The sequence below is a fragment of the Ambystoma mexicanum genome, chromosome 1p (genome assembly GCF_040938575.1).
Source record: "Ambystoma mexicanum isolate Mex_15411 chromosome 1p, UKY_AmexF1_1, whole genome shotgun sequence".
Classification (NCBI taxonomy): Eukaryota; Metazoa; Chordata; class Amphibia; order Caudata; family Ambystomatidae; genus Ambystoma; species Ambystoma mexicanum.
The window spans coordinates 1,301,997,164-1,302,024,772 of record NC_090921.1 but is presented as its reverse complement, the minus strand read 5'-3'; the positions used below and the strand labels follow the sequence as shown (position 1 = coordinate 1,302,024,772).

General features: G+C 47.3%; 1 protein-coding gene across 1 annotated transcript in view; it reads right to left on the bottom strand.

The window, feature by feature from the left end:
* The window catches only part of GYS1 (glycogen synthase 1), a 279,620-nt gene that overhangs the window by 28,216 nt on the left and 223,795 nt on the right, over positions 1-27,609 (bottom strand). The window contains exons 12-13 of the mRNA XM_069605881.1: positions 20,457-20,583; positions 19,212-19,307 (exon numbers count right to left, since the gene is read on the bottom strand). Coding sequence (XP_069461982.1) covers positions 19,212-19,307; positions 20,457-20,583 — 223 coding nt within the window. The remainder of the gene's footprint in view (positions 1-19,211; positions 19,308-20,456; positions 20,584-27,609) is intronic.

Sequence of the window (27,609 nt, the reverse complement as noted above, 5' to 3'; positions counted from 1 at the left end):
ATTCTCACCCTTCAGATTTCGCCCAAATATAGGCATGAAATGCAGGTGAATTAACTTGGCACCTTCATTGATATCCCCCACAGATAATTTCTATTAACTTTTGCACAGAACAAGGGGCCCCATACAGTGGCTGACCCGCAGCAGGTGCAATTCTCTATTAGCAATTAGGTAAACTATTAAAATACCGAGCGCCAATCTCTTTTACATAAATCACAATAGATTAAAATCAGTCTAGAATAGAGGAATCCTCAGGATCAAATACTTTAAAAACAGACATATTTCTCCTTTCCCTCCCCCTTTTGGTATATACACCAATAGAGGTAGGCTCATTCCAGTTGGGAGCTAAATGGGTCTTACGTATGCAGATACTGATGAATTGCCGCATACAGAACAGCTATCTGTGATGATCTAATGAGATGAATTTTTAGAATTTTGTAAATTGATCATGGTGTTACTTGTACAAGCATATACCTAGACATCTGTGATGATTCAAAGTGATGAGTTCTTTTGAATATCTTTTTGTGTTTACTGAACAGTTATATACCGAGATGCATGAAGTACATTCAAATGTTTTCTTTCTTTGTAGAAATTTTTTTGAAAATGAATTTATGCCCCTGATGAAGAGCAAGATTAACTCGAAACGCGTTGGGCCAGTCGCAACGAATAAAAGCTGAATGTTTATTAACAAAACTCAAAAATTGTCATTTGTAAATTATGCATTCTTGTTTAAACTACCTTGGTGACAGGAGGTAATTTTGTCAAAAAATCAACATACATTTGTTTTGAAGAATAGGTTAGTCGGGTCAGTTGTCTCCACCTTGAGAACTCTGACTTCAGACCAATCCATTTATACATCCATTTAGGCCTTGGCCAGATTGAAAGTGTGCAGGGGACGCAGGTTTCCTCATTGGGAAATCTTTCTCTGTTGTTACGTTCCCCAGCCTAGATACCAAGGCTGAGCACTTCTCCCCTGCACCTCAAACACTATAAGGTTAACAGTTAATTCAGTTACTTAACCTAGACACCAATCTACTACTTTTCCACAAACATTTGTGTGCTCTGTGTTTCCCTCGTATATTCCATGTGTCACACTCGCCACAACAAAAGCAAGTGGGGGGATACAATTCTGTTACAGGTACCACAAGGGAGACTGGAAAGAAAGGCTGAGTGAGCAGGGGTAAAGAAAAAGAACTGGGAAAGAGTGGAATTCAGACAGAGGGGAGGACATTAGTGACAACATGAATGCAATGTGGAAAGAGTAGCAAGAGCAAGGGATGGAGACAAACCAGACCTCAGAAGGGAAACAGGGAGGCCGCTCCTGTTTAAAGTAGGAATTAGTGCAGCTTACTCACCTAAGTGCCTGCTGTACTCTAGGCTATAGTTTCCTTTCCGCCATAATCCAGGAATGGGGACAAGACCGGGGCCTGATATGCAGCAGCATGCAATTAAAACAAAAGCAATGCACGGGTGCATGTGTGGGAAGGACCGCCAACCCACACATGCACCCGTGCGTCCACCTATAGACATGCTCCTTGCATCAACCATCAGTCCTAGCATATAGCATGTATACATTGTATATAGGAATTAATGGCGTTGGCGGGAGGACTCTGGCAAGCAACTTATACTTACTCCTACTTCGCCTCTCCTTTCCTTCATACACATGAGAGATTTCTGCGCAACCACATCGATGAGCGTATAGTAAAAAGGTGTTCACAATGAAAAAAGACAGAATTAGCTCATCTGAATATGTTCCCGCGCACTTAATGCCCAAATAGGGCATACGATCTCTAACTTGAGTTAAGGAATTGGCGTTTGCAGAAGGCATGTGGTATAGGCTACATGGAAGCCTTTCAAATGTCTTCCAAAGAGACGCAACGCTGAAAATGTGCAGATGCCAGCTTTGCCCTCTAGTGGGGAGCAAGGGAGCCAGTGGGAGGGGGTCATCGTCTGAATCAACTAGGCTTCGGGTATGCAGGAGACTAGCCACCTTGCTATTGCGGCTTTCGAGGCCCGTTCCCTGGATCTTTTGCCACCGTTTGACAGAAAACGGCTCTTGATTCAACGTGTCCTTCATCCAAGTAAAACTTGAGAGCCAGAATAACAGATCTTATCTGGGGAAAAACATAAATCGCATAATTCGTTGTTTTTGTGTAATCCTGCCACCGCTTGAGTGAAAAGCTGAAAGTGTACAGTGCAGAGAACAAAGTTGTCTCTATGAAAGATAGAAAGATTCCTGAAAACTCAGGAAATGTATTACACCAACCCACTTGACTGAGGTGAAAGGTACCTCTGGCACGGTTTGACGTAGGTTCAAAAGTGTTAAAATGGAGGCATTTAAAATGAAGAACGTTCAGGCCCTATGCATGGCGAAATTGAGGACTACGCAAATAAAGTCTAGCCATACAACTAAATATTATCCTCGAAGTAAGAATCCGCCTGGTCCAGGATGAAATGAAGCACCAGATCAAGAGTGCTTGAGTGGTTTTAGATCCATTGGCAAATGCCAATGACAAAGCATCGCCCATTTGGTGGCGTCTTGCTTTCATGTGGTATTCTAACCAGCAGCTCGAAGGGCTTCAGTGCTCTGGATCGAGGCGCCCATTTTGCCATGAGTCGGCTTCTCAGCGACCCGGCTGTTAAGTTTAGCAACTGGTATCCATCCCTGTGCCCCTTCAGAGGCAAAGCGGCTATTTTCTGTTCCCCAAGGTCACGGCGTCCAGCAAAGGTCTGGCATATTCTTGGGAGATACCCCATTTGTGCGGGGCACAGAGCCTCGAGAGTAAGAGATGGCCTCGCTGTTGAGGTCACCTGCCAGATGGGAGGCCACGAGGCGCATCCCATGATGAATATGCCTCTTCCTTTATTCTAGAACTATCCTGCACAGGCACGCAATCTGCTCATTCAGGTGGAACGCTGCCATAATCTCATCTGTGAGGACAAGAACCCATTGTCCCCAAATGGACTTATATCTAGGAACGTCGCTTTTACTTCTAAAACAATGCATGCAGTGGTCCAAGTCAGCTGGTGACCACAAGTCATGCGTCTGTAATTTGTCCATGGCCAGCCTTCACCACAAGAGGGACAGGTCTGTTGAGATGGACACACGAGGGCCGAGAAGGGACCCCCCCCCACAGGTTGGTTGAAGGAAATCATCCACCATTGCAACTGTCTTCAATGCTGTGGGGACTTGAAACAAACTATTGACCTGGTTTCTTTTGATCTCACTTTGCCCGAAAGTGGAACTGGGTCTTGCTCGTATGGAGTCTCGGAAAGGTGACCACCAAGACACAGAAGGAACAGATGGGGCTCAGCAAGCGCTGAATAGTTATGAGCACATCTTGAGAACAGTCTCGGTTTTCCCCTCTTCAGGGAAGCCTTTGCCCAGGTGTGTGTCCCACGCACAACCAATAGCTTGTATACTCCACTCTCTGCGTCGGCATGAAGGATGATTTCATAATGTTCACTGATGAGGCCAAGGAATGCACCATCTGCAGAGTTAGGTTGACTGCTAGAGAAAGTGATTCTGGATGTAAAGCCCAAATGGGTCTGTTTAGTAGATACGCAGCCCGCAGATGAAAATAAAACATGATGGCCAACAGGACCTTTGAAGAAACTCTCGGTGCAAAGTCCACCCTAAAAGTGAACAACTTTGTAGTAGTGAAGATGACCAGGTGTTGAGAATCCGATGAAGCAACGATGGGCCCCCCAAATCAGAATATGATTAAGCATCCAGAATACCCAATGCACATTTGCAGTCTACCTCTAGGGAGAGTGGACAGCAACTGTGATGGAGTGATCATCTTTAAACCCATCCTTCTGAAGGAAAAGATTAAATTCACTAAGATATAGGACTGCTCCGAGTTGGCATCAGGTAATATTAACCCCACCAATAATATCGCCATATGGTCGTGGGGTAAGGCCATAGGGGATATTATTGCTGGGGATAATTTATGGGCTGAATGGGACTGGGGGATAGCAGGGGTGTGCCCCGCTCCCTTTTAAAAAATATGCGGGTTGCAGGGGTGTGCCCCGCAGGTTCCATATCTTAATATTGCCGCAAAAATATGGCAATATTTTTGTATGGCAATATTTCTGCAGGGATATTAACAGATGGAACCTCCGAGTCCCCACCTTGCTCGTCTTCTGAATGGCAAAGAAGAGTAAAAACCCTCAGATTAATCCCCATGGGCGAGACGTGGGCCACTTCCCTTTATTGCTCCCCATTACAACCATGTGACTGTCCTGACTGCTTGGTCCCCGCCCACCTACCCACCGCCCCTCCCTAAGTTTGATTAAGATTACTGAAGTACTGTGGAAGAGGATGATAGGGTGGGGTAGGCAGCTTGGGAACCAGCCAGAATCCCTGACTACCACCGAAATGGTCCAAGAATATGAGGCGAACAATTTCCAGGGTGGCCAGAAGGTTAAAACTCTGCAGCTCACTGGCATGGGGAACATCAAACTTGCTCGTCTGATGAGGCAGTGGTTGCTTGTCTTTTCATTGGCTGGGACAAAGGAGAAGCAGCGCTCCAATCCATGTCAGTCCTGTGACGGACTGGAAGCCCCTTAAGGCTTGGAATAATCATCCCCTATCCAACGTTTTTTGAGGAGGAAGTGTTTCATTTTGGTTTCATAAGCCATATCTCCTTGGTGAGGATGGCATCCATAGAATGATGGAAAAGGAGACAACCAAATGGAAGGCTGCTAACCTTGCTTGCTTGCTTCGAGCCTCATGAAGCGTTGCGCCAGGCAACTTTCTATGGATCACATTGACTCTTCACACGTTGTCAACATCACTAGACATCGAGTTCATCATGTCATCTAGCAGCTACTCTGAACAAGAATTGTTCCATCCTGTAGGGATGGAGGTCACTGGCTAACCCGACAAGGGGGCAATTGCAGGCTGCCAGTATAGCAACAGAGTGCGTTTCCTGGGGGTAAAGGGTGTTCCGATAGACTTTTCCCCAGATAATATTCAGTGCCTTAGTGGCTAATATAATAGGCACACTTTACCCTAAATGGGCATTCTGAAATGAGTGTCTAGTCTCATACGGCTAGACCCAGCATATCAACCTTAATTTCAAGAACTGCCTAAAGTGCCTTGCTTGAGAGTACCTCTGCCAACATTGCTAGATTCCGCTTGTGGGGTTTCCGGCACTTGAACGTTCAGGAACTCCCTAGCGCCAGGGACCATCTCCTAAAAAGGCTTAAATACATGCCGATTCTTCCTCATCCTCTGGTACAGTACTGTGCTCAGTTGATGCTGATTCACAATAATATCCCAGGCGCCCTGCTAAACAGCGGGCCTTCAGCTGAGGCTTTGACAATGTAGGAGCAGAAGAGGGTGGGGGGGTGGGTTATTCTCCAGCACCAAGTCCAGTGGCTACGGCGGCAGAAGCAATGCTCTGGGAGCCTCCTGACCCAGAGAGGTGTGGGAGCATCTGAGACACGAGGCAGAGACGCTCCTACTACTATTTGAGTATAATGTCCTTAAAGTGGGGCATCATTGCAGGCGCAATCATGAATTATATGAATTTAGAAAATGAGGTCTCCTGCCCATACCTTGGAGGGATTTGGCCTTATGTGAACTACTGTGTGTGGTGCAGCACAGAGCATTATAGGGTACACGTTCCTGCTGGTGGTAATGCAGTGAGTAATGCATGGCAGAGAGCATAGGCCTCAAGTGCCTGGATGTGCACCCTCATTTTCGGAGGCAGAAAAACCAGGAACAGAGTCCTGAGAGAAAGTGCATCACACGAGGCGCTGTGACTTCAGTGATGATCTGGCGCGAGACCCTCTGCAGGCATAAGTTAGGCCTGACCAGACATATGCAAATCAGACAAGGCCTGATTTGCATATTGTATTTCCCCTTTCTGTAATGGCTTGGTAGTCAAAGAACAATAGTCTGGAGGGGTGCCCAGAGCAATTGACAGAGGGGTCCCGTGCCTGCTGGGCATGGAGATCCAGGCTACTCCTCACTGATGAAGCCCAATGAAGCTGAAACATGTCTGGCGATGCTTGTGGTCTCGTGCAGAAGGGCTGTGCCCTAGCAGTTCAGGTTGGACTGCCCCTTTTTCGCCTTTCTATAATGGCTTGGCAGGCGAAGAACGATGGTGTGGAGGGTTGCAAAAAGCAATTGCCAGAGGTTTAAGATTAATTCTAAATCTTCCAGCATCTCCTCTTAGTTTTACAAACATAGAAAAGGGACTGACACATGGGTTGCAGTGACTAAATCCTGTACATGCAAGAGGCCTTTAGCATGGGGGGAAAAGATGCACCAGCACTGACTGCAGAGTGAGCACCAGTGACATAGGGCCTGTGCAGGGGATATGCCTGCACATGCGCTCCAGGTACATTGCCATTTATATGATTGAATTCTGCTGCGCATCTTTCTTTGGTCCTATCCTCTTGCCAGGAATGACATCCCCAGACTATGTAGGGATGGGGAGGAGACATAGGAATAAGTACAGGATTCTTAGCACAGTGACTCTTGCACTGGTAGTCTACACCCACCTTTCTGCAAACTACTGGGATAGCCATACGCTCAGTATTAGAGCAGAGCATTACACAGCATAGAGCAGGGGCAGCTCCACCTGCATGTAAGCAAGCTTACATTCCTTAGTCCTACTCGATCATGCAATGCCAAAATGAGAAATGGGGGAGGGGGAGAATAGTGAGTGGGCCATCTGTACGAAACAGGTCATTGCAAAACAGTACGAGAGACACTGCAGTGAGCAACTTGTATTACTGATGCATACTGTTCCCCTTTCTTCAGTCCGCCGTGATAGATTACCAAGTATTTAGAATTCATACTAGTGAGGATGGCCGCAAGCAGCCCTATTTAACAAAACGAGCTTGTGAGCAATGCCTGACCAAATGGAGCATTAGACTTGGAGCTGGTTCCAATGGACCAATGCTTACAGAAAGCAGGTGTGGCATAGCACAGATTGCTCTTTAATGGATGGCATATAGGTTAAATGCCATTGGAATGTTATTGAAACTGCTATGCCCTCATAGCATATGTAGGGGTTCCTGCCGGAGCATGAATAGTGTGAATGTTGTATGCTTCCAGGATCTAAGTGGGCTACAGAAACCAGAGAAGGGCACAGCTGCATGCTGCAAAAGGACAACCTAATGCTCTGAATGGGTTTGTTCCATAGATATAGGCAGAGCAGTCTTAAGGTATTGTGTGGCCAGGGCTCAACGTAATCCTCCCTCTTTCCCCAAACCATAAAAAAATTGAGGGATACAAGAATATCTGGCAGCCCACCCTCCCCTCAACCCCCATCATGATTACAACTCATAATTTAATATGCTTCTCTGGCAGCAACCAAAATAAGCCCGGAAACTCCCTTAAAGTCACATTACCCTCCTTCATCCAGGATAGAAATAAACACTTGGCATTTCCAGAGCAGAATTATTTGTGGTTCCCGTCTACGACCGCTTCCACTCAAATGGCTTACAGGAAAGGTATGGTTAGGCGATGGGCAAACCAATGCCACCAGAATGTGAGAAGGCAAACATTTTCTCCAAGACCGCCAAGAACTGCACAGCGAGAGAAGGTTATCTGTCCAGGATCACAGTATCATCTGCTGGCAAAGCCAGGCTAAGCACCTGCCATGACACTTCAGTTTGCGGTTTTCATATTAGGCAAACTAATTCCCACCCTTGACTAATTGATTATATGCCCTTCTTTAGGGATGGTGGGCCACAAGTCATTAACAAACGGATACTTTCTGAACCGTGGTTGGCACCCAAACCCATCGCGAGCCATTTCAACTTCGCGAATCACTATGATCAATATATTCCCCAAAGAAAAGGAGAAAACACCACATAAATCGTGCTAGAGAAAACACTCAAACTATGTCCCACGAAACAAAGTATTACAGGATTAAAGAAATCGGAGCGTAGTTGTCAGCAACATCCAGGCATCGGACTACGAGCCCCAACAGCACACTGTCCAATTTCATGATATGTTTTTTATTTTTTTGTAAAAAAAACGTGCACCGACTCCCTTGCATCAGGCAGGAAGGGGGTCCGTGGCAGGGGCTCTGTGGGAACACGACCCTTTGCCATACCATTAACACATACCTGGATAGGTTACCTCAGAGCTAAGTTTAAACACAAATGATGCTGAACCTTTAATTGGAGACAAGTTTAAATGTCAAGGGGGAGAATGCATTAGTGGACTGGAGCCACTGAATGATTGGGCAATTATAGAATGAAAATATGCCAGAAATAGTAAAGACTGGAGACAATGCTACAATCTCAAACTAATCCGAGATTTCACCCAAAATAACTAATCCATATGCCAAATATTACTTACCTAGTAATCTTCTCTCTAGGGCTTCAATCTGCTTAGACTCACATGCTATGCATAGTCCTCAATCTAGTGGCTAGCTCAGAGTATTACATATTTTTCAGATTCGAAAAACAGAGTTGACAGAGGTGTTCCTGTCACACTATCCCTATCCTACATGCACAGGGACCCACAATCCTTCACACATCAACGTCCTGCGATTGTTTGTTTTCCTGCTCTGAAAATATTTGTGTGTGCCTGTAACTGAGTCCGGTTGTTTTCTACCTATTGTTCCACTTCTCCCTTGTGGGGAGGTTGGGTGGGCGTGTGCGTTTCTAAGCAGACACAAGTCACAGAACGAGGATCACTGGGCAAGTAATGCATCTTCTCAGGCTAAGATTCACATGCAATGCATAGAGTAGCAAGCAGTACCTTAAGCAGGTGGTGGTGAGAAGCAAAACCAGAAGAGCATAGATGCATATTTCTTGACCCGATTGTGAATCTGCTCTTGCCTGTGTATCTACACAATGCTGTGTAAATGTATGTACTGAACTCCATGTTGCAGCCTACACATTTCCTCTATAGGGACAATAGCAATGAAAGCTAAAGTTGCTCAGGTACTGCGTGTGGGGTGAGCTCTGGCTGTAAATGGTAATGTTTAAAGTGCTAGCGAATAACACAATTGGATACATTTGGCAATCTGTTTTGTCTTGTTAAGGTAGACCATTACTGCTCTATGTACATTACGTGTAAGTAAGGCTGGTTTACCTTTAATCTGAGATTTGGGGAAGAAGCAAGGTAGTTTGATGAATTGTTTGACATGGAATTTTGATACATACTTGAGAATTGTGAATGCGTTCTTAAGACCACTTTGTGATTATGAACGGATATGAAAGCTTCTGTAACTGAAAGTGCCGCTTAAGGAAGCTTTATGCATAGGCTCGAAAGGAGCTCCAATGAGCCTTTGAAGAACTGTATTAAGATGCCACCCTGGGATGCCACTGGAGGATGGATGAGTGTAACCCCTTCCATGAAGGCTTTAACTGGTACCCTTCACCAGGAGATTTTTTGTTCTCGGGTAGACTAGGCTGCTGACACTGCTATATGTCCCCTAACGGAGTTAAATCCAGACCAATATATGTAATAGGTATATAACAATATCTGTGGCCGATCGGTTAAGGGGGTCCATTTGTTTTGCTTTACACCACATTACAAAACGTTTCCACGTGTTGGAGTAGCATGTCTTGTGTGGGATTTTCTAGTCTCCCTTAGGGTTTCAATACATCTTTCTGTGAGTTTTAAATGGCCAAAATATAATTTCAGGAGCCTGACCGCCAGAGTTTGAGGGTATAGGTGTGTTAATTTCCCGTGTTGTTGGGTCAATATGTTGTTTTTGATTTGTATCTTGATTGGTGGTAAATTGGCCAATGTCAAGATATCAGTTTACCATGCCCACATTGGGGTCATTAGTATTAGGGAGTTGTTTTGCAGCGGTTTGTGTACAACTTTGCATAGGAGTGGTGTCCGGGAGGATGGGTCGTAAAATGTGCACTCATCCGTTGTGCATTCTGTAGTAACCCTTTCTCTGGGTACCTGGATGCAAAGGTGGGGCATTTTGCGTTCTGGGCTGTTGCAAGAAGATCCACTGTTGGATGTCCCCAATTTAAAAAAAAATCTGTTTGAGTGCGTGTGTGTGGATTTCACACTCGTGATTTTTTTTCAGCACTCTGCTCAGGTTGTACACTAGACAGTTGTCCTCTCTGGGAACAAGCTGTGCTTGGATGTAAACCCATATCCTCATGCAACATTTCCATATGTCCTGCGCAAGGAGGGAGAGAACTATAGAGTGCGCTCTCCGCTGCTTGTTTGTGCATGACTTTGTGGTGGTGTTGTCAGTGTTGACCAACACGGTGTCGTTGGTCATTTTTCTCTGGAAGGGTGATAATGCCATTTTGAAGGCTAGAAGCTCTAAACATTTATGTGTTCTTCCGCTTCTTTCTTGGACCATGCTCCCTGGGCTGTGAGTACTTGACAGTGAAACCCCACCGATCCTAGCAGTGACGCATCTGTAGTCATGTTATGTGTACTGGTGGTTGCCGCAATGGCCTTTTTAAGGAGGTGTTGTCCACTAATGCAGAGCACTTACAGCCCAACTTGTTATAACCAGTAGATTGTCCCAATCACCAGCAACTTGAGACCGTGGACGTGAGAGCCACTGCTGTATTGTATGCATGTTTAATCACACATGTCGAACAATGTATATGCAGGAGGCCATCATGCCTAGTAGTTTCAGGACCTTTCTTAATGATAAATACATTCTAGAATTGCCGGTTTTCTTTTGGGAGAGGTGTATGCTAGTGCTCTTGCGAGTCTGTTATGGCCCCTAATAGCATTTCTTTTATGTGATAGTACTGGGTTAGACTGTCTCGTTGATCGTGAAAACAAGCTTGCGCAACAGGTTTACTGTTACTTGCATGTTCTCCAGATAGATTTAGGCTCCTTCTGATCACTCAAAAATGTATTGTAGGTCAAATGCCATCATACCTGAAGGAAGCCATAATCGTGAAAGATAAGGGAAGGTCATTGAGATCGGATAACCCAAATATACTCATTGTACCTCGGCATAAGACCAACAAAACAAGAAAAGGGTCTTTTGAAGTAGCGGCTCCCACCGCCTGGAATGCCCTCCCAACTTCAATAAGAACGCTGGTCTCAACAGAACTTTTTTTTTAAAAAGCTGAAAACATTACTCTTTGTTTAGAACCTTGCTAGTTGTAACAACGGACAGCTTATAGGTCTGCTGCATGTTTAGTTTTGTTTTGTGTTTGTCAGTCTGCGCCCATCAGCCTTCGGGTATCAGGTGCGCATTACAAATCCTTAACATAACATAACATATGACTGTAGCATATCGTCCGCTATGAGCCAATAATCCAGATACGGGTAAGCCTGGGATGTTTGTCCGACATCAGTGTGCTGCCACTACCACAAGGACCTTCGGGTACACACATGGTGCTGATGCTATTTCAAAAGGTAATACCTTAAACTAGAAGGGTTTTCATCGTACCTTGAAAACGTAGGAATCTTCTGTGACTAGGGAACATGGAAATATGAAAGTATGCATCTTTCATGATCAGTGTTGACCTGTATAATCCCTTTTTTCAGTAGAGGAATGAACTCCTGAAGGGTTGTTATTTTGTACTTTTGGGGTTTTACAGGCTTGTTTGCTGGCTTTGAGTCTAGAGCTGGTCTTTGTGCTTTGTCTTTCTTTGGAACAAGGAAAGAGTGAGTAGATGCCTTTGGTTACCTGGTGCTGAGGTACAGGTTCCACAGCATTCTTGAAGCCTCCATGTCCGTGTTCAGTATTTCTCTGTGTTCATTTGGCATTTTTCTGTCTCACGTAGGTAGACTTCTTGGAGACTGAAGTAACTTGAAGCAGTACCCCCTTGGGTAATGTATCTAACACCCACTGAATGGCCTGATGTTATGCTCCCCCATGCGTGGGCGAAATGTTTTATGCATCCTCCTACTGGAGATGCATGGGAGGGTACATTCATCTCAGAGTCATTGCTTTGAAGGTTGATCCTCGTGTGGATTGTCCTATTGGCCTTGGTTTCTCCTCTGTGAAGGTTTCCTGAAGGAAAGGCATATGCGCTTTGCTGAGTCTGTCACCCTGAATACCAACTCGCTGCAACCTGTGTCTGGTGGGTGGTTGGTTGTTTACATATTGTGGGTCAAAAGGACAGTGTATTTGATGGGAACCCTCCAATTTGAAAACTTCTGCCAGAGATTTGTACCAGTGTTTTAAAGTGTCATGATTGGTTTTGGATATCTAGATCCTTATCTAAAGCTCTTCTGAATAGGTGTGTCTAATCTACTGGAAGAGTGGCTTGTGTCTCTAGTTTGAAGCCTATACCCCTTAATCATGCAGGTCTTGCTCTTCCCCGCCTGCCCGTCATTTGCTGAACCTCTGTTTCAGATGCGTCCAGACTATTTTTTAGAATAGCATTGGCAGATGGTTTACTCTCTAATGATTTTACGGGAAGCTCCCTGTAGTTTTTCAGGGATCTGCTAGGAAAGATTTTTCGGTATGTAGTGATTTTAACTAATTAAATTACAGAGAATGCTGTAATAACAAAAATGTTATAACCAAAAATATCTAATTTTTTGTTTAAAATGTATATGAGGTGGGTTAAGGGGGTTTACAAGCATAGCGAAACAGGGGGTTTGGGGTAGACGCCCCCACAAAAAAAAAAAATTATATTTTTGGTTATAACATTTTCATTATTACAACATTCTCTGTAACTTAATTTGTTGAAATCACATGTAACCGATCCTTCTCGTCGTCCCATTGTGACCTATTGTATCTGGCCACTGTAGCATTAGCGATCCTTGCGCCATAAGCTGCTGTGGTAGCTCCTTTTTGCCAAAAGCATATATATATATATGTCTACCCTGCTTGTCTGGGGTTATTCAGTCACTGCCATCGGAAAAAAGTAGCTGTTTTATCTGTATGCAGTAGCTACTACTAAAGAGTCCGGGATACATTGTCCTTTGTTATATTTTGCATCTGAAGGCGTGGGCTTATACTTTTTAACCACCCTGGGTTTACTGCCCTAGTGCTGAGCTATTTGATGAAAGTAGGGTTAATTCTCGTTTTAATTGAGCCCAGAAGAGGAATGCAATGAGTTGCCGGCTTCTTTTCCTTGAGGATGTCTTTTATAAAGTCAACATCCTCTTCCTTTGGTTCCTCAGAAAGCATTTCAAAGCGTGGAGGCACTCTGGTGAATAGGAACAGGTCTTCAGTAGGGCACGATGCCAATGGTGGTTCCTCCTGGTCCGGGGAGGGCATTATGAAATCATGAGGATCCATGTTGTCCTTTGTGTCTCTATGGGAATCTGTCTCATTAATGTTATCCTGGAATTTATGGCTCGAGTATGTGTCCTCTTGGGAACTACCTTAGAGCTGGAATCTCGCCTTTTTCGATGGTATTTCACTGTGAGGCACAGTAGATGGTCTCTTTCTGCTCCGTTCATGGTTCTCCATGAAGGAGATCCTTCTAGACCTAGTATCCCTAAAATCCTCATTGAACCATTCTTTCTGATGCCAAGGGGTGTCTTCATGGGTCGATGTGAAGGAAATGTACACAATGTGCTTCTCGAAATGAACATTTTCGATGCAGACACTACTGCCTTCCTTCTCCAACCAATCCTCCTCTGAGTCGGGGATGCCCACTTGCGCTTTTTTTCTGCATTGTTGCTGAAATCGTTTTTGACTCTTCGGTGTAACCCAGTTAAAGGCTAGGTATAGATATATATAGATAGAATTTTTTTTGTCCCCCCTTTTCCATTTTGTCTGCAGTTGATGTTTTAGCAATGAAGCACCTTAGGGACGCGGCCAAGGTGTGTGTGTGTACATAAACTTGAACACATTGTCCAAAGAACAAGTCAAGAGAGCCATCTATTTTGCAGGGGCCTAACGGCAAATACTGGGCCACTTGCATCTCTACGGATTGTAAAGTAGTGCTCAGAGAGATTGTGTCCTTGTAGATAAACACTATTCAGGCACCAACGTGTCCAGTCCTAAAGATATTACCTTCAAACAATGGTCAGTAAGCTTAAGTTACACACCAAGGGCCAACTAAGTAGTCTTTCAATGATGATTCCTAGTGGAAGTGTCTGGGAGTGCAGACAATAAAATGTGAACAAACACCTTCTCTTTAGGAACTATAGCACAAGATGGAAGCTTGTTGCTGCGGGGGTAGATATAACCCCCCCCCCCAGAACAACCCCCCTTCATGGTACTAGACCCAAGGGAATCTGTACACAGAACTAAGGCTCGGGGAGACACAATCGTCACACAATCACTCTACCAGGCTTCTCTGGACATGCCCAGCAATGAAAAGGGGCATCAAGATTGCCTGCCTGTCACCCCCCTGCAATGACTGACCAAGATAGGAAGTCTTCAGACCAGCCTCTACTGGTTTAGTGTCCATTCTGGCAACTCAAAGTGTGGGGTTGACTCCCACTGCCAAGATCGTGGCCAGCACCAGGAACAGCTGACCATGCCTGAAGCTCCCAATGGAGTTTAAGCAATGACATGGCACTGGGAAAATCAAGAGGAATGGAGGGGTGTATAGTCAGAGTTATAAACAGCAGAAAAAAGAGGGATACAGTATCCCTGTACATCTTTAGTGAGGCTTTTACAGGACGACTCAGTCCAGTCACGGAGGCCACACCTGTTTAACAATAATGGAGGGATGGTCCAAGAGAATAGTACATTGTATGAGACAACACATCTTGAAGGGGTGCGGGCAGGGAAGCACAAGACATTAGGCATGTATTGAAAGGGAAAATACCCGGTCTTATAGTAGGGATATTCACACCAGGGGAAGTGTCATTAGCCAATCAGCTGGCTGGAAAAGCGGTTGAGAATACACATTCTCCACCCGCTGTTTCCAGCCACCCGAGGCCATGTCCGGGTGGCGCCATTTTATTTGTTCTTTTTTTAATGTGGGAAGGTAATACAGAGCCTCTCCCTGTGCCCGCCCCCTCCAAACCAATCCTTATCCCTAGCCCATCACCTCGTGCCTCACTTACCTACTGGACCAGAGCTTTGTGCTCCGGTCCCAGGGCTCCTCCAGTCTCTGGGCCACCACCATAGAAATGGAAAGGGGACTTTGTCCCTTTTCCCTATGGTAGGAAATGCAATCCCAATCTGAGGGGGGAAAAAATACATTTGCACCCGGATAAACCCTGGGGTGCGAATGGCTTTCAACCCCGCTGTGGGGGGTGAACATGGCCTTTAACAGCCCACACTCAGACTTTTCCCCTTCCCCCTTCCGATTCACTTGCGCGATCTGAATGAGACCTGGCCTAATAGGATTGTTGTTTCCGTCTTCCCTCTTTTCCCCCTCCCTTGCCTCATCGCACCTTGAAACACGTGTGAATAGGCGCGTTATAAATGCCATATCATATCTCATGTTTTTGGTTTGTTGTGGTAGTAACCCTTTATTAGAGCCAGCTAATCGTGGACTTGAAAGCCTACCCTCCACAAATAAACATAAAAGCAATGTTGCTCGCCGGTGCACCTGAAAGCCAATGGCAGGATTTACGGCCTAATTAGGGATATTGAAATTAGAACGGGAACCGAATTGGAGCAAATAGCAACAGATGAATGACTGCCAAAGGGGCTTGGTCAAACAGACCCAGTGGTCGAAGTGAGCGGAAGCGGTCAGGAGCAGTGCTCCTCTACTTTTTTAAATTACGTTTTACAGCTCCTATACTTTTATTTTGAAAATAAACCATTCTGGAATGGTTTCGTTTTAAAATTAAAGTATAGGAAGAAGTTGAAAGGTGCATTTTCAGTGTTCTGCACTGAACGTTCCCTTAAACAGCAGGTGCAAGTGTTTGGGGGTTTGTATTGGCTGGGGGAGGGGTGTGGTGATGGGGTTTGTGGGGAGTGGGGGGCAGCCAGCAGGGAACATAGTGCCACTACTTCTTTTCATACACTTCGACCACTGAACAGACCTAATTCTGACCTTGTTGCCGTGGTGCAGTGCGACATTCAACTTGCCCTGTGCTTCGGGATGACAGCAGACAGTGGTGTACAGAGCGCCCTCCTCCCATTTACCCCCCTGCCAGCTCCCCCCCCCGCCGCTTTTCAGAGCTAGACCAGGACATTGGCAGGAGTTCCGGCTCATCACCTTCATTGTCCAGCACCCTCATTGTTCGAGCTCTGGGTAGCAGAGCGGCTCTCCCAGGAGCCTGGCACGTTGCTCTGTGTCAACCATTAGCGGGGACTTTTGTCCCTCTAGAAATGTAAATGGGTGATCGGAAGTGAGAAGGGTGCATAATGTTGCATGCTTTATGAAATAATGACTATTGTTAGGCTCATATTCATCTGCATGATGCTATTGTGACTTTGCATGCAGGAAGGGGACAATAAAATTGTAGGTGTATATAGTGTAAAGTTAGTTTATGATGAAACCCTAGTTAATTATGTAATTTGTTTTGCTTCCAATGCATTGCTATAAATAAAGTATTATTTAAGCACATGAAATGCAAAGCAAAACCTTAATACATTTCTATGTCAACTAGACCTGGGAAGATGTGTTCCATTGCTTAAATTGTCCACATCCTGGTTTCACCATTTAACCAAAGTGTGTGATCGTGGGCAAAATATTTAATCAGACTGTATCTTATGTGCAGCTCCGTAAGTGATTTACTTAATAGCTTATGATAATATATCATGCCATTATTAAAACATGCCTAACTGCTATAGAGTTGTTCCATATATAATAATAGTGTGATTCAGGTATTTTGCACCACAAAGTAATCTGCCACTTGACTTACTTATGGCAACTTATTCTGAAGTCACTTCCATGGTGCCACCTTTTCTGGGAACTCACTTCTGTTGGTGCAATCCATATGCAAATTAGGAGGTTTGCATTTATTGCCCCAAAGAGCCTGGACAGAGCTCTAAAAAATGAGTTCCCTGCATGTGTGATGGTCCTGCATTTGTATTTGTGTTATGTGTATGTGTTAAAATGGCATCTGCCACTAATGTTACCAAAAAAGTTGATTGGGGTGTGTGAATGATACTGCATGGAATTGCGCGCATTGCAGGACGCTTCTGATGGACTACCACGTACCAAGTGTCCTGCAAAACCATTTTGTAAAGTTGGCCACCCTAACAATGAGGGTGCTGCCATTTGAGCAGGAGCACACAGCAAACGGGTGTCCGTGTCCCACCTCGCTCTGGGCCGCTGCAGCAAGACAGGCACGCCAGCGAGTGCTGTGTGATCTGCTTTCAGCTCCAGTCCTGCGCGCATTCGCAGGTCTGAGAAGTCAGGTCATTTCAGAAATGTTGGACTAGTGAATGCGCGCAGGGACTTCAGAAAGTAACGTTCAAGTTGCAGTGCACGGCCGCCCTGCATCATATAGGGGGCAGGAAGGTTTGTATGTCAGTTTAGCATTAATGCTCCAAGGTGTGTGTGAAGTTAAAGCAGCAGGCCTTTTTTTGTGACTTGGCCCCACACGCTTACAATGCTGGATAGGTCCCTGGGCAGACATGCACTTTTAGGGCACAGGTGTTAAGAGGCGGGCAGTAGGGCAATTGGCTGGTGGGGTAGGGGGCTCTGTGCCTGGCAAGCGCCCCCCTCCCTTCAAAAGAGGATAGTGTGAAAAAAGCAAAAGGAGGGGGACGCTACAAGGCGAGGAATGGCCCCATCTGGGCTGGGCAGGACAGAAACGGGTCTCGTTGATCCTGTTGCCCGGCGCCAGAGAGGGGATTGTGCCTCGGGCCAATTTTGCCCCGTAAAGAGCAGCGACTGAGGGCCCACAACCATATTCTACCGAGCGCGCTCTGCATGGAGCAAGCTTAGGAAGGCCACCGAAGAAAGAATTACCCTATACGCTCTGCAGACTTTCGATAATTCTCAAGAAATCTCTGCTTTGTGGGTGTTTTCGTTAAAGTATACAGTCCTCGTGACCCGTTACTCAGTTTAAAAAAATAAAAATAATGCAGGTTAAAAGGGATTTTTACCATAAGTGTCCTGCTCTGGCATAGGCATGCAAACCCTTCCTGGAAGTCGTAGAGATACGTCACCCTTTGCGCCGTCATTCCATGCCCCACCCGCCTCCTCACATCCGGAGGGCCACCTCACGTCACCCTTTGCGCCGTCATTCCATGCCCCACCCGCCTCCTCACATCCGGAGGGCCACCTCACGTCACCCTTTGCGCCGTCATTCCATGCCCCACCCGCCTCCTCACATCCGGAGGGCCACCTCACGTCACCCTTTGCGCCGTCATTCCATGCCCCACCCGCCTCCTCACATCCGGAGGGCCACCTGTACGCCGCCGGGATAACCATATTCTTTTGAATGGTGCTCTCGAATACGTTTTTCTTTAGATTTCGGAATGCCCACCTCCGGCTGCGCCGGAGGATCCCCGGACAGGAAAACTATCACATACACCGACTTGTAGGCAGACCAGCTTCTTGGCCCGGGACGAAGCCGGCGGCAGACTGTTTGAAGAGTACACAAAGGGGAGTGTTTTGATCAAATGTAACGCAAATTGTGCAATTTAAACAATATTATTTCAGCAACACTGGTCAACGCTACTACCTGCATACTGAAGTAACCCATCAAACTGGCCCACATTGGCCAAAAAAGTGGGCCACTTTTCCTGCTAGGTGCCCCCATCTCTCCCTTCCCATTTCTTACCCCTTTTGCTCCCCATCTTCTCTCACTTTTTCCTGCCCCCCCTCTTGTATATATAAATAGGATAACTTTGATTATGCAGCAGTAATACACGCTTTCACAGCAGCAAAGTCAAGAAGAGTGTTAACATAGACTAACAATTGACACAAAATCTTAAAAAACCAAGGCCAGTACTTCCTGTTTGTGCACTCTGCTGTGTCTGAGGAATTGCTGCAAAGGTCTTGCATCGCGATGTTTCATTTGTGTAGCAGTGATTTATTGCCGCTGGGTAGGAGTTACTTAGCCATGGAGTGTAGTTTGGGAGTGGCGTACGTGCCGAGCGCGCATGGGGAGCAAGGGGCGCATTCTAGTGCTTCGCCCTGGGCACCCAGCCTCTATGGTTTGCTACTACTCCTTCCTGCAGTAGCGGGAAGCTGCAGAGTTTAAAGAGTCAAGTAGTCTCCCACAGATGAGAAGCAATAGCTGGGGGTCGCACACATGAGGGATTGTGGGGTAAAGTGAGACGCTAAAGGAAGGAGGCCTCATCGACGTTTCCCATGCCTGTACTTTGAACTGGAGAAGTGCAATGGGGAAAACAGTCATACCTGTTCTGGTGTGTGGTAACTGAACTCTTCTCCGCCCATATCGGTAGGGAACGCAACATGATCGAGAGGACACTGACGGACGGACAGACAGAGACAGACAGACTCACCGTATGCCGAAGGGTCTGCGATGTGCTCCTCCATGAAGCAGCCAAAGCCGGAGAGGTTCGTGGAAATGCTGGGGATCCCCATCACGGTGCACTCGGCTATCAAGGGAGGAACAAAAAGCCGTCGTCACTAAGAGCGCCCCGCGGAGGGGGCAAGTGGATCCAGATTTAAGCGAGGCGAGGGTATAGGTCAAGGGAACTGTAAAGGCTTCTCATCACCAGAACCGGCCCTTTAAGCCAAGAAATTAAAGAGCCAGGAGAAGTGGAGGAGGAAAGCGAAATGCTAAGGGCGGGAGAAGAGACATGGATGGAAAGCTGCAGAGTGGCATATAGAGAGAGCGCACGCCACACCAACACCACCCAGTAGCCATCCCTGGAAGTTCATGCCAAGTTCAGAGCCACAGAGCAATGCATTATGGGAAGGCACATTTTCTAAAAAGCATGCATGCAGCTTGATCAGCGGTGTTGCTAGGACCGGAAAAGATCCGGAGCTACGCTAATGTCGGCATGGTCGGGCCTGGGGGCTAGCCAGCCTTTTGGTTGTAGCCTCTGAGCTATCTGGGGCTACAACCAAGAGTCCCCCTCACCCCTCAGCCCCCCCCCCAAACCCCCCCAGCAACGCCTCTGAGGTTGTTACTGAAATGACCTACTCTATTCAAATTTCTGGTAGGTTTTTTTTTATGCCTCTTTTAAACCAGCCACAACATGGGGGGGGCGGTTGCTTATCAAACCCTAATGCTCAAATGACAAGGCTCTCAGGGTGCCCATCCACATGGATGGCCTCCAGTGAGGGTGAAATGCGTATGTGGTTGGCTGCATCCTTGAGAGCCGCCTGACTTGGGTTCATAAAACTACAAATACTTAAGTGCTGCTCTATAAGAGAATATTCTAGAGCAAACTGCATGCTTTGAGAAAATAAATGGCATGTCCAACTACATTTTTCGTTAAGAAAGGCAATTCCAAACCAAGCCTCAAGGTGGCGGGAGAGTGGCAACAGTGATCAAAGCTGCAAATGCGAGCAAGAAATTATTAAAATGTGAAAACTAAGAGAGGAAGGAGTTTAAATACTGAGAAGAAAAGGGAGAATAACCGATATTGGAAAAAGACAACGAAAAAACAAAAAACAGGAGAGGGAATGTTAAAGCATAGAACTCTTAGAGACAAATGCGAGGAGAGGAAAGGGAAAAAGCAGAGTTAGCAGCAGAAAAAGCAGAGAGTTAGCAGCAGGCGGATAAGAGTTCTTCTTACCAGGCGTGTATCCCCAGGGTTCATAATAAGACGGAAAGACCCCCAAGTGGCAACCGCGCACAAACTCTTCATAATCCACTGGCAGGAGCGGGCTGGTGGAAGAGAGGAACTCTGGGTGAAAAATAACCTAGGAGTGGGGAGAAAACACCAAGTTAATGCGGAGGTGGGGCGCAAAGCCCAGTGGGCACTGGAACCAGTACTGGGATGTATTCGAGGCATTGGTTCTTCTATCGCATCCCAACAAAGGCATGCAGAAAACTGGATTCATTTTTATTAAAACATGTTTTGTCAGCGTCACATAGACAAAGACACTGCACGTAGTTGCTGTTTGGTTGCATGATGTGGACACTGTTCAAACAATTTAAAACACATCATCATGTACGCTGCACGTGTATTTAATTGGCTCATGATAACTCATCACTAACCCATCACATATGAATATGAACACCATTCCCACCTACACAGGAAATGCCTTCATCATCTTCTTAATTATCGGATGCGTGGGCGGACCCACGCAGCCGCTTCCCCATCCTAAAAGAATGATGTGCACCAAATCCACCAATCAATACTTAGCTCACAAACTCACAACTCCTCCTACCGCCCGTCTGCCTCACAAAATCCAACATCACACTGCTCCTCCTCCTGCCTCTCACCCCGTCACCTCCCAGCAAAGCCCTCCCGCTCAGCTCTGCCACACCCAGCGCAGACAACCGAACCCTCATCAATTCTCTCTCCTCAACATGTCTCTCACACCTAAGCAGAAAATGTCCCACAGTCTCAGGCACCCCACACACCGCACAGTCCCTCGACTCACGCTTCCCCACTCGAAACAGACAGTCATTCAGCCCCACATGCTCCATCCTCAACCGATTCAGCATCACCTCCTCCCCCCTCCTCCATTCCAGACTCCCCGCATCCACCTTCACCGACACTTTCCCCACGAACATCAAACATCCACCTGCCCTTCACCCCACTCACCCACCTCTCCTGCCACTCATCCATGACCAGTCACCACCACAGCCTTCACCTCATCCACACTCAAAGGCAACCTCACATCAACAGCTCCCCTTCTCATACCCTCAACCGCCGCCAGATCCACCAACTCATTACCCAAAATGCCACTGTGACTGGGGACCCACGCCAACTCCAAATCCAAATCCAAATCCATCCCCCCCTGATGTCCAAAATGACATCCTTCCTATCACCATCCCCTGCCACATTTGCCTGCAACCCACTCAATAAATCCGAGAACACCACCACCTTCTCATACCCCAACTCGCACACCCTATCAATCGCCAATGCAATCGCCACTAACTCAGCCGTACAAATAGACACATCATTCGTCAGTCGCCCCACTTTATACTCCCCAGTGCTTTCCAGATAATACGCCATACCCACTCTGCCAGACATAGGATCTTTCGAACCATCCGTGAACATCTTACATCCTTCCTTCCCTGCCACATACGCCTGACCCAAAGTCTTGATCTCACCCCGCAAACCCCACTTCTTCGACACCACACTCGCCAACTCTAAACACACCTTTGGAGACCCCCATCATCCACATCGGCCATCTCACCAAATCCATACCCGTCACAGCCAACAACTCGCCCACACCCCACTGCATCCCCTTCTCCCACATGTGAAACCCCAAAGTGCCCCCCTTCCTCCTCCACCGGTCCCCATAGTAGTCAAACCTCCAATTATACTTCAAACATTCACGCACCGGATGAGCCACACTCTTCGCACTGCACTTCACCCACCACCTCATATTCAACGCATCCCTCCTCAACCCCACCGGCATCTCCCCCACAAGCACCTGCACCGCATTCACTGGAGAGGACCTCATCACACCCGAACACACTCTCAATGCCCTCGCCTGCACCCTATCCAACCGCAGCTTCCGACTCGCTGTGAAACCCACTGCCACCTGACATCCAAAATCCATCACACTCAAAATCAACCCCTTATACAACATTCGTAAACACTTCTGCTGCGCACCCCACTCTTTCCCAGACACCGCCCGCAACAAATTCAACCTACGTTTACACTTATCCATCACACCATCCACCTGCAAATTCCAGTTCAACTTCCTATCCAAAATCACCCCAAGTACCGAAACTCCTCTACGCTCTTCACCCTCACACCTTTCAAAACCAAGTTCAACTCCTGTTGCACCCTTTTCCTCGAGAAAACCATGCTCACACTTTTATCCACAGACACCGAAAAGCCCCATTTCCCACACCACTCCTCCATACGCACTATCGCGGTTTGCAGCCGACTCTGCACTAACAACAAACTCTGCCCTCTTACCCATACCACACCATCATCCGCGAAGAAATCCACCTGACACCCGATTCCCGCCAAAGCCCGAATCAACCCATCCACCATTACATTAAACAGCATTGCACTAATCGCACTCCCCTGCGGCATCCCATTCTCCATCTTCCAAACCTCAGACAGCACCCCCTTCACTCTCACCTGAAAGGTCCTATCAGCCAAAAACACCCTAATCCACCGAAACATCCTCCCCTTCAGACCCATCTCCAACAGTCTCACCAGCAACCCATTCTTCCACACCATATCATACTCCTTCTCCAAATCCAAAAAGAATGCTCCCACCAACCCCCCATCGCACAATGCCTCCTCCACCCAAGTCACTAACCTCACTAACGGATCAGCCACCGACCGATTCCTCCTGGACCCACTCTGAAAATCACTCAAACACCCATTCGACTCTAAATAAAACCCCAATCGCTCAACCACCATCCGTTCCATAACCTTACACAGCACAACAGTCAGCGCAATCGGCCTATACGACTTACACTCCGTAGGAACCTTGCCACCCTTCAAAATCGCCACTACAATCGCTCTTTTCCACAACTTCGGCATAACTCCACTCTTCCAGATCTCATTGAATAGAGCCAATACCTCTAACTTACATTCCACTGGCAACTTCTCCAAAAATACATACATGACCCCATCCACCCCTGGGCTGTACCTCTTCCCCTTCCGAATCGCCCCATCCAACTCCACCATAGAAAACGGAACTTCATACTGCTCCTCCCAAGGCCCAACATCCGCCAACAACTCCTGCATCTCCTCCTCAACCACACCCATACTTAGCCTCATAGCTTCTGGGAAGTTCCCTGAACTGTGCACCCCCGCAAAATACTCCCCCAACAAATTCGCCTTATCCCCATCCTCACTGACCACCTCTTCCCCTTTCAACAACACTGTCACCACCCTGCGGCCTCATCAATCCAGACATCCGCTTGAACTGTTTCCAAACCTCGCCCACACCAGAATCACTCCCCAAGGACCCACAATAGCCCCTCCAATATCCACGCTTCCTTTCCCTAATTACCCTCTGCACCACCGCCATAGCCTTTTTATATGCCACCAAATCCACCAACATTCCTGATCTCACGCACTGGCCCTAGCCTTCTTACGCGCCGCAACAGCCCTCGAACATTCCACCGACCACCAAGGAACCTCGACCTTCCTACCCTTCCCCTTCTCAATCTCCGGAACTGCCGCCACAGACGCTGCTCTCATTCCCTGCACCAGATGCTCATTCCATTCATCCACCCCCCACATCCCTACCTCGAGGAACAATCAATTCCCGACACACTCCCTTATACATCTCCCAATCAGCCTTCCTAAAATTCAACCGGCTCCCAGACATCCGTGACCTGATCCCTACCTCACCCCTCACAGTCACCAAAATACCAGAAGGATCGCTCCCCATATCCCCATCCTCACGCACCTCCCAATCACATTCTCCCGCAATCGCAGCAGACAACTTCCCAGTCCTCACATCCAACCGCGTACCCGAACCATCATTCAGCAAAAACAGACTCAATTCATCTGCCATGTCCTCCAACAGATCCCCATTCGCATCTGTACGATCACTACCCCACAATGTGTTGGCACTGTTAAAATCGCCACACAAAACACAAGGTCCCACATGTCCCCTTATCACTCCAGACAGCATACCCACCTCCACCACCTCACACAGATTATAATAATTGAACACCAATACTTCCGATCCCCTTACCCGAATCCCCCCCCCCCCCCCCCGATAGCCTCCACTGCTCCATCCACCACAATCTCTCTTGCAACCAACCCCTTCCAAACTGCCAGAGCCACACCCCCGCTCTCCTCTCCAACCTATCCTTACAAAACAACTCAAAACCCGGAATCACAAACCTCAGGTCACCCCTTAACCACGTCTCCTGAATACAAACCACATCAACATTCAATTCCTCACACAGCACCGCTTTCAACTCCTGCCCATTCCTCAACAAACTCCTCGCGTTCCACTGCAAAATCCTCAGGCCGACACCCCACTCTGCTTCCGCACTTTATTAACCATCCTGAACACATCCAGTTCCAAGACATCCACAACACTCAAAAACCTCCTCCCCGCTTCCACCACTCCTTTTGCAAGACCCAACATACTGACAGACAAATTCCCCTGAACCAGCTCCAGCACACTCACCATAAAGCACATAAACTCAGTTTTCGGGACAACCAACATTTCCACGCCTTTCACCTCACCCACCATACTCTTCCTTCCCACAGTCTCATCCACCATCGGCTCCCTCCCACACACCTCACTCACCACCCGTACCGGTTTCACCTTTGCCACAGCCTCCGCATAAGACAAACCTTCCACCACCCTCGCCTGCACCACCTCTCTCGCCACCCTGTGACTCTCACACCCCCTAAATGCAGTCGAGTGCCCTCCCCCACAATTCACACACTTCTCAGGGGTCTCCACCTTGCATTCCTTAATATCGTGATCTCCTCCACACCTCCCACAATGCCTCTCATTCCTGCACACTCTTGCTACATGTCCAAACTGCTGACACTTATAACACCTCAACGGCATCGCCACAAACTTTCACACGGAACCTCTGATACCCCATCTCCACTGGACGAGATGTATGCCCCCGCCCACAGCCACACAAGACTCCACCCCTTTGCACACGGCTCCTCACACGCCCCGCCCACATGTCAACGTTTGCAGATTGCACTTTACAGTGGAATGCAATACATTTCATTAAATTGGCTATTTATAACCACCCAAATTGCATAGGACGAATGGCATACGCCTTCCATAAAACCAATACACACAAAACCAAGAGGATATTTTCTTCAAATAGTGTTTTTGAAAACGTTAAAATGTGTGCATGTTTTAGACTTCAAGAACCATTACAAAAAGAAGAAACGCGGAATACTGCTTTCAACACCGGATTGAAAGCAGTATTCAACGTTTCTTTTACTCCAGTCTGCATTCTTTTTGGTCCTGCCCACAACTCCACCCGATTGGCTACCAGCAGCGGACTTTTGCAGCCAATCGGATAGAAGATTGGGTTTTCCGTGTGAAGTTTCCAGGTCCCGTCCAGAGACTCCAGGGTCTTCCCCGGAGACCCAGAGAAGAGGTTAAAAACCCAGAGTCTCTGGGGAAAACCCGGAGGTTAGGCAGGTATGGTCTGAACACCAGAATGTAAAAAGGTACATGGTGGGTCGCTGAATCTGCAAAAAATGCTTTGCCCCGAGCTCAACCTCCACCAATGGCTGCTGCTGTAAAGTGCATGGCACTGCAGTGCATTGAGCTGTCCGCCTCCCCTCATGGTGGCAACCTGGCAAGAGGGCTACAGTGAGGACACAGACTACCCCTGGTGCTGTAGAGTGAATAAGGACAGTCCTCCTTAAACCAGGCACAACCTTAAAGGAGGAGAGGAAGGAGACGGCACAGGGATGAGGGAGGAAGAGGAGGGGCTTCCAGTAGAGCTGGGGGAGACAGGGATTTCATGGTTCGGGCAGAGACAGTGCCGAGCCTGGGGGCGGCCTGGCTCTAGGAGCGCACCACGGGCCGAGCCCATGAAATCCATGTCTCCCCCAGAAAAAATGAGTCACCATCAGGGCTGCATTCGGCCATGCAGCGCGGGCAGAATGGAACGAAATGGCCAAATGTGGAAAAAATAAAGCAGCCCTGGCGCCCTAATTCTTTCTTTGTTTTGATATTCTTTTTCTTGTATAAATTGTCGTGTGGCTCTCCCCTTATCCAAGGGTATTATATGATAGGTTATTTATAATGCTCTTAATACCCAGAGGTTTCTAAGCGCGGACCCGGGGATCGAACCTGTGTTGCTCCGTAACGTTTTGCTTTCAAGGCGTGCACGTTGCTGCTTCGCTATCCTCCCAGGACCATTGTTATCCACGATTCCTTTCTCTGTATATTAGTACGTGCACCCCTGACTGGACACCATTTCCTGGGCTATGCCATTGAATTCATTCACCTGCCATCTAAAAGCAGACCCATAAGTGCTACTCCTCTTCCACAGAAATCAGAAATAAATCTTCCACAGAAGTCAGAGCAGAGGAAAGCATTACTGAATGGGAGCCAGACATTTTTGTAAAGGCTATGTTATGTTATGCTACTTGGCATTTATATAGCACCTTATATCTCATTGGTATGACCTCAAAGCGCTGGTAGGTTGAACGCCCTCGGGAGCCATAGTTCAAGTCAGTGGAGAGAGATAGTGTTGTATGGTGCGTGGGTGCACCGGATATGTGTGCAGCTTGTGTAGTTGTTGGCTGATAGCTGCTTTCTAGCGATAGGGTTGGTGCTGAGGATATCAGTTGGATGTGTGCATTCTGGTGGGTGGACACCCAGACTGGGTTCTGGCTGCGTTAGGCCTGATGAACGTCCAAATGCCTTTGGAAGAATAGAACTGCGTTGGTTTTCTCCATTTTGTCCCTCGTGAGTAAGTCCGCAGGGGAACTCGGACCAGTGATGGATTTGAAGAGCCTGACCAAGTAAATGAACCAAGGGCTGCTCAGAACGGAGACCTGTCAAATTCCACTCATTCAACCAAAAGCCTGACTGGCCTCCGTTGATCTAGAAGAGAAGTGTCTTCACATTCCGATTTTGGGCAAACCTCAGCCCTTTCTGCGCTTCGGGTAAGGAGACTACTTATCAAGTCACGCTGCTCCCCTTCGGCCTACCAGCCGTAATGAGAGCATTTACTAAGATACCAGCACCCCTGATGAGTCCTGCCTGGGGAAGGAGCCAGAGTAAACCCATATCTGGACGGCCTACTAGTTCAGGTTTTCGCTCATCGCGAACCCATGGCGCAGGTGA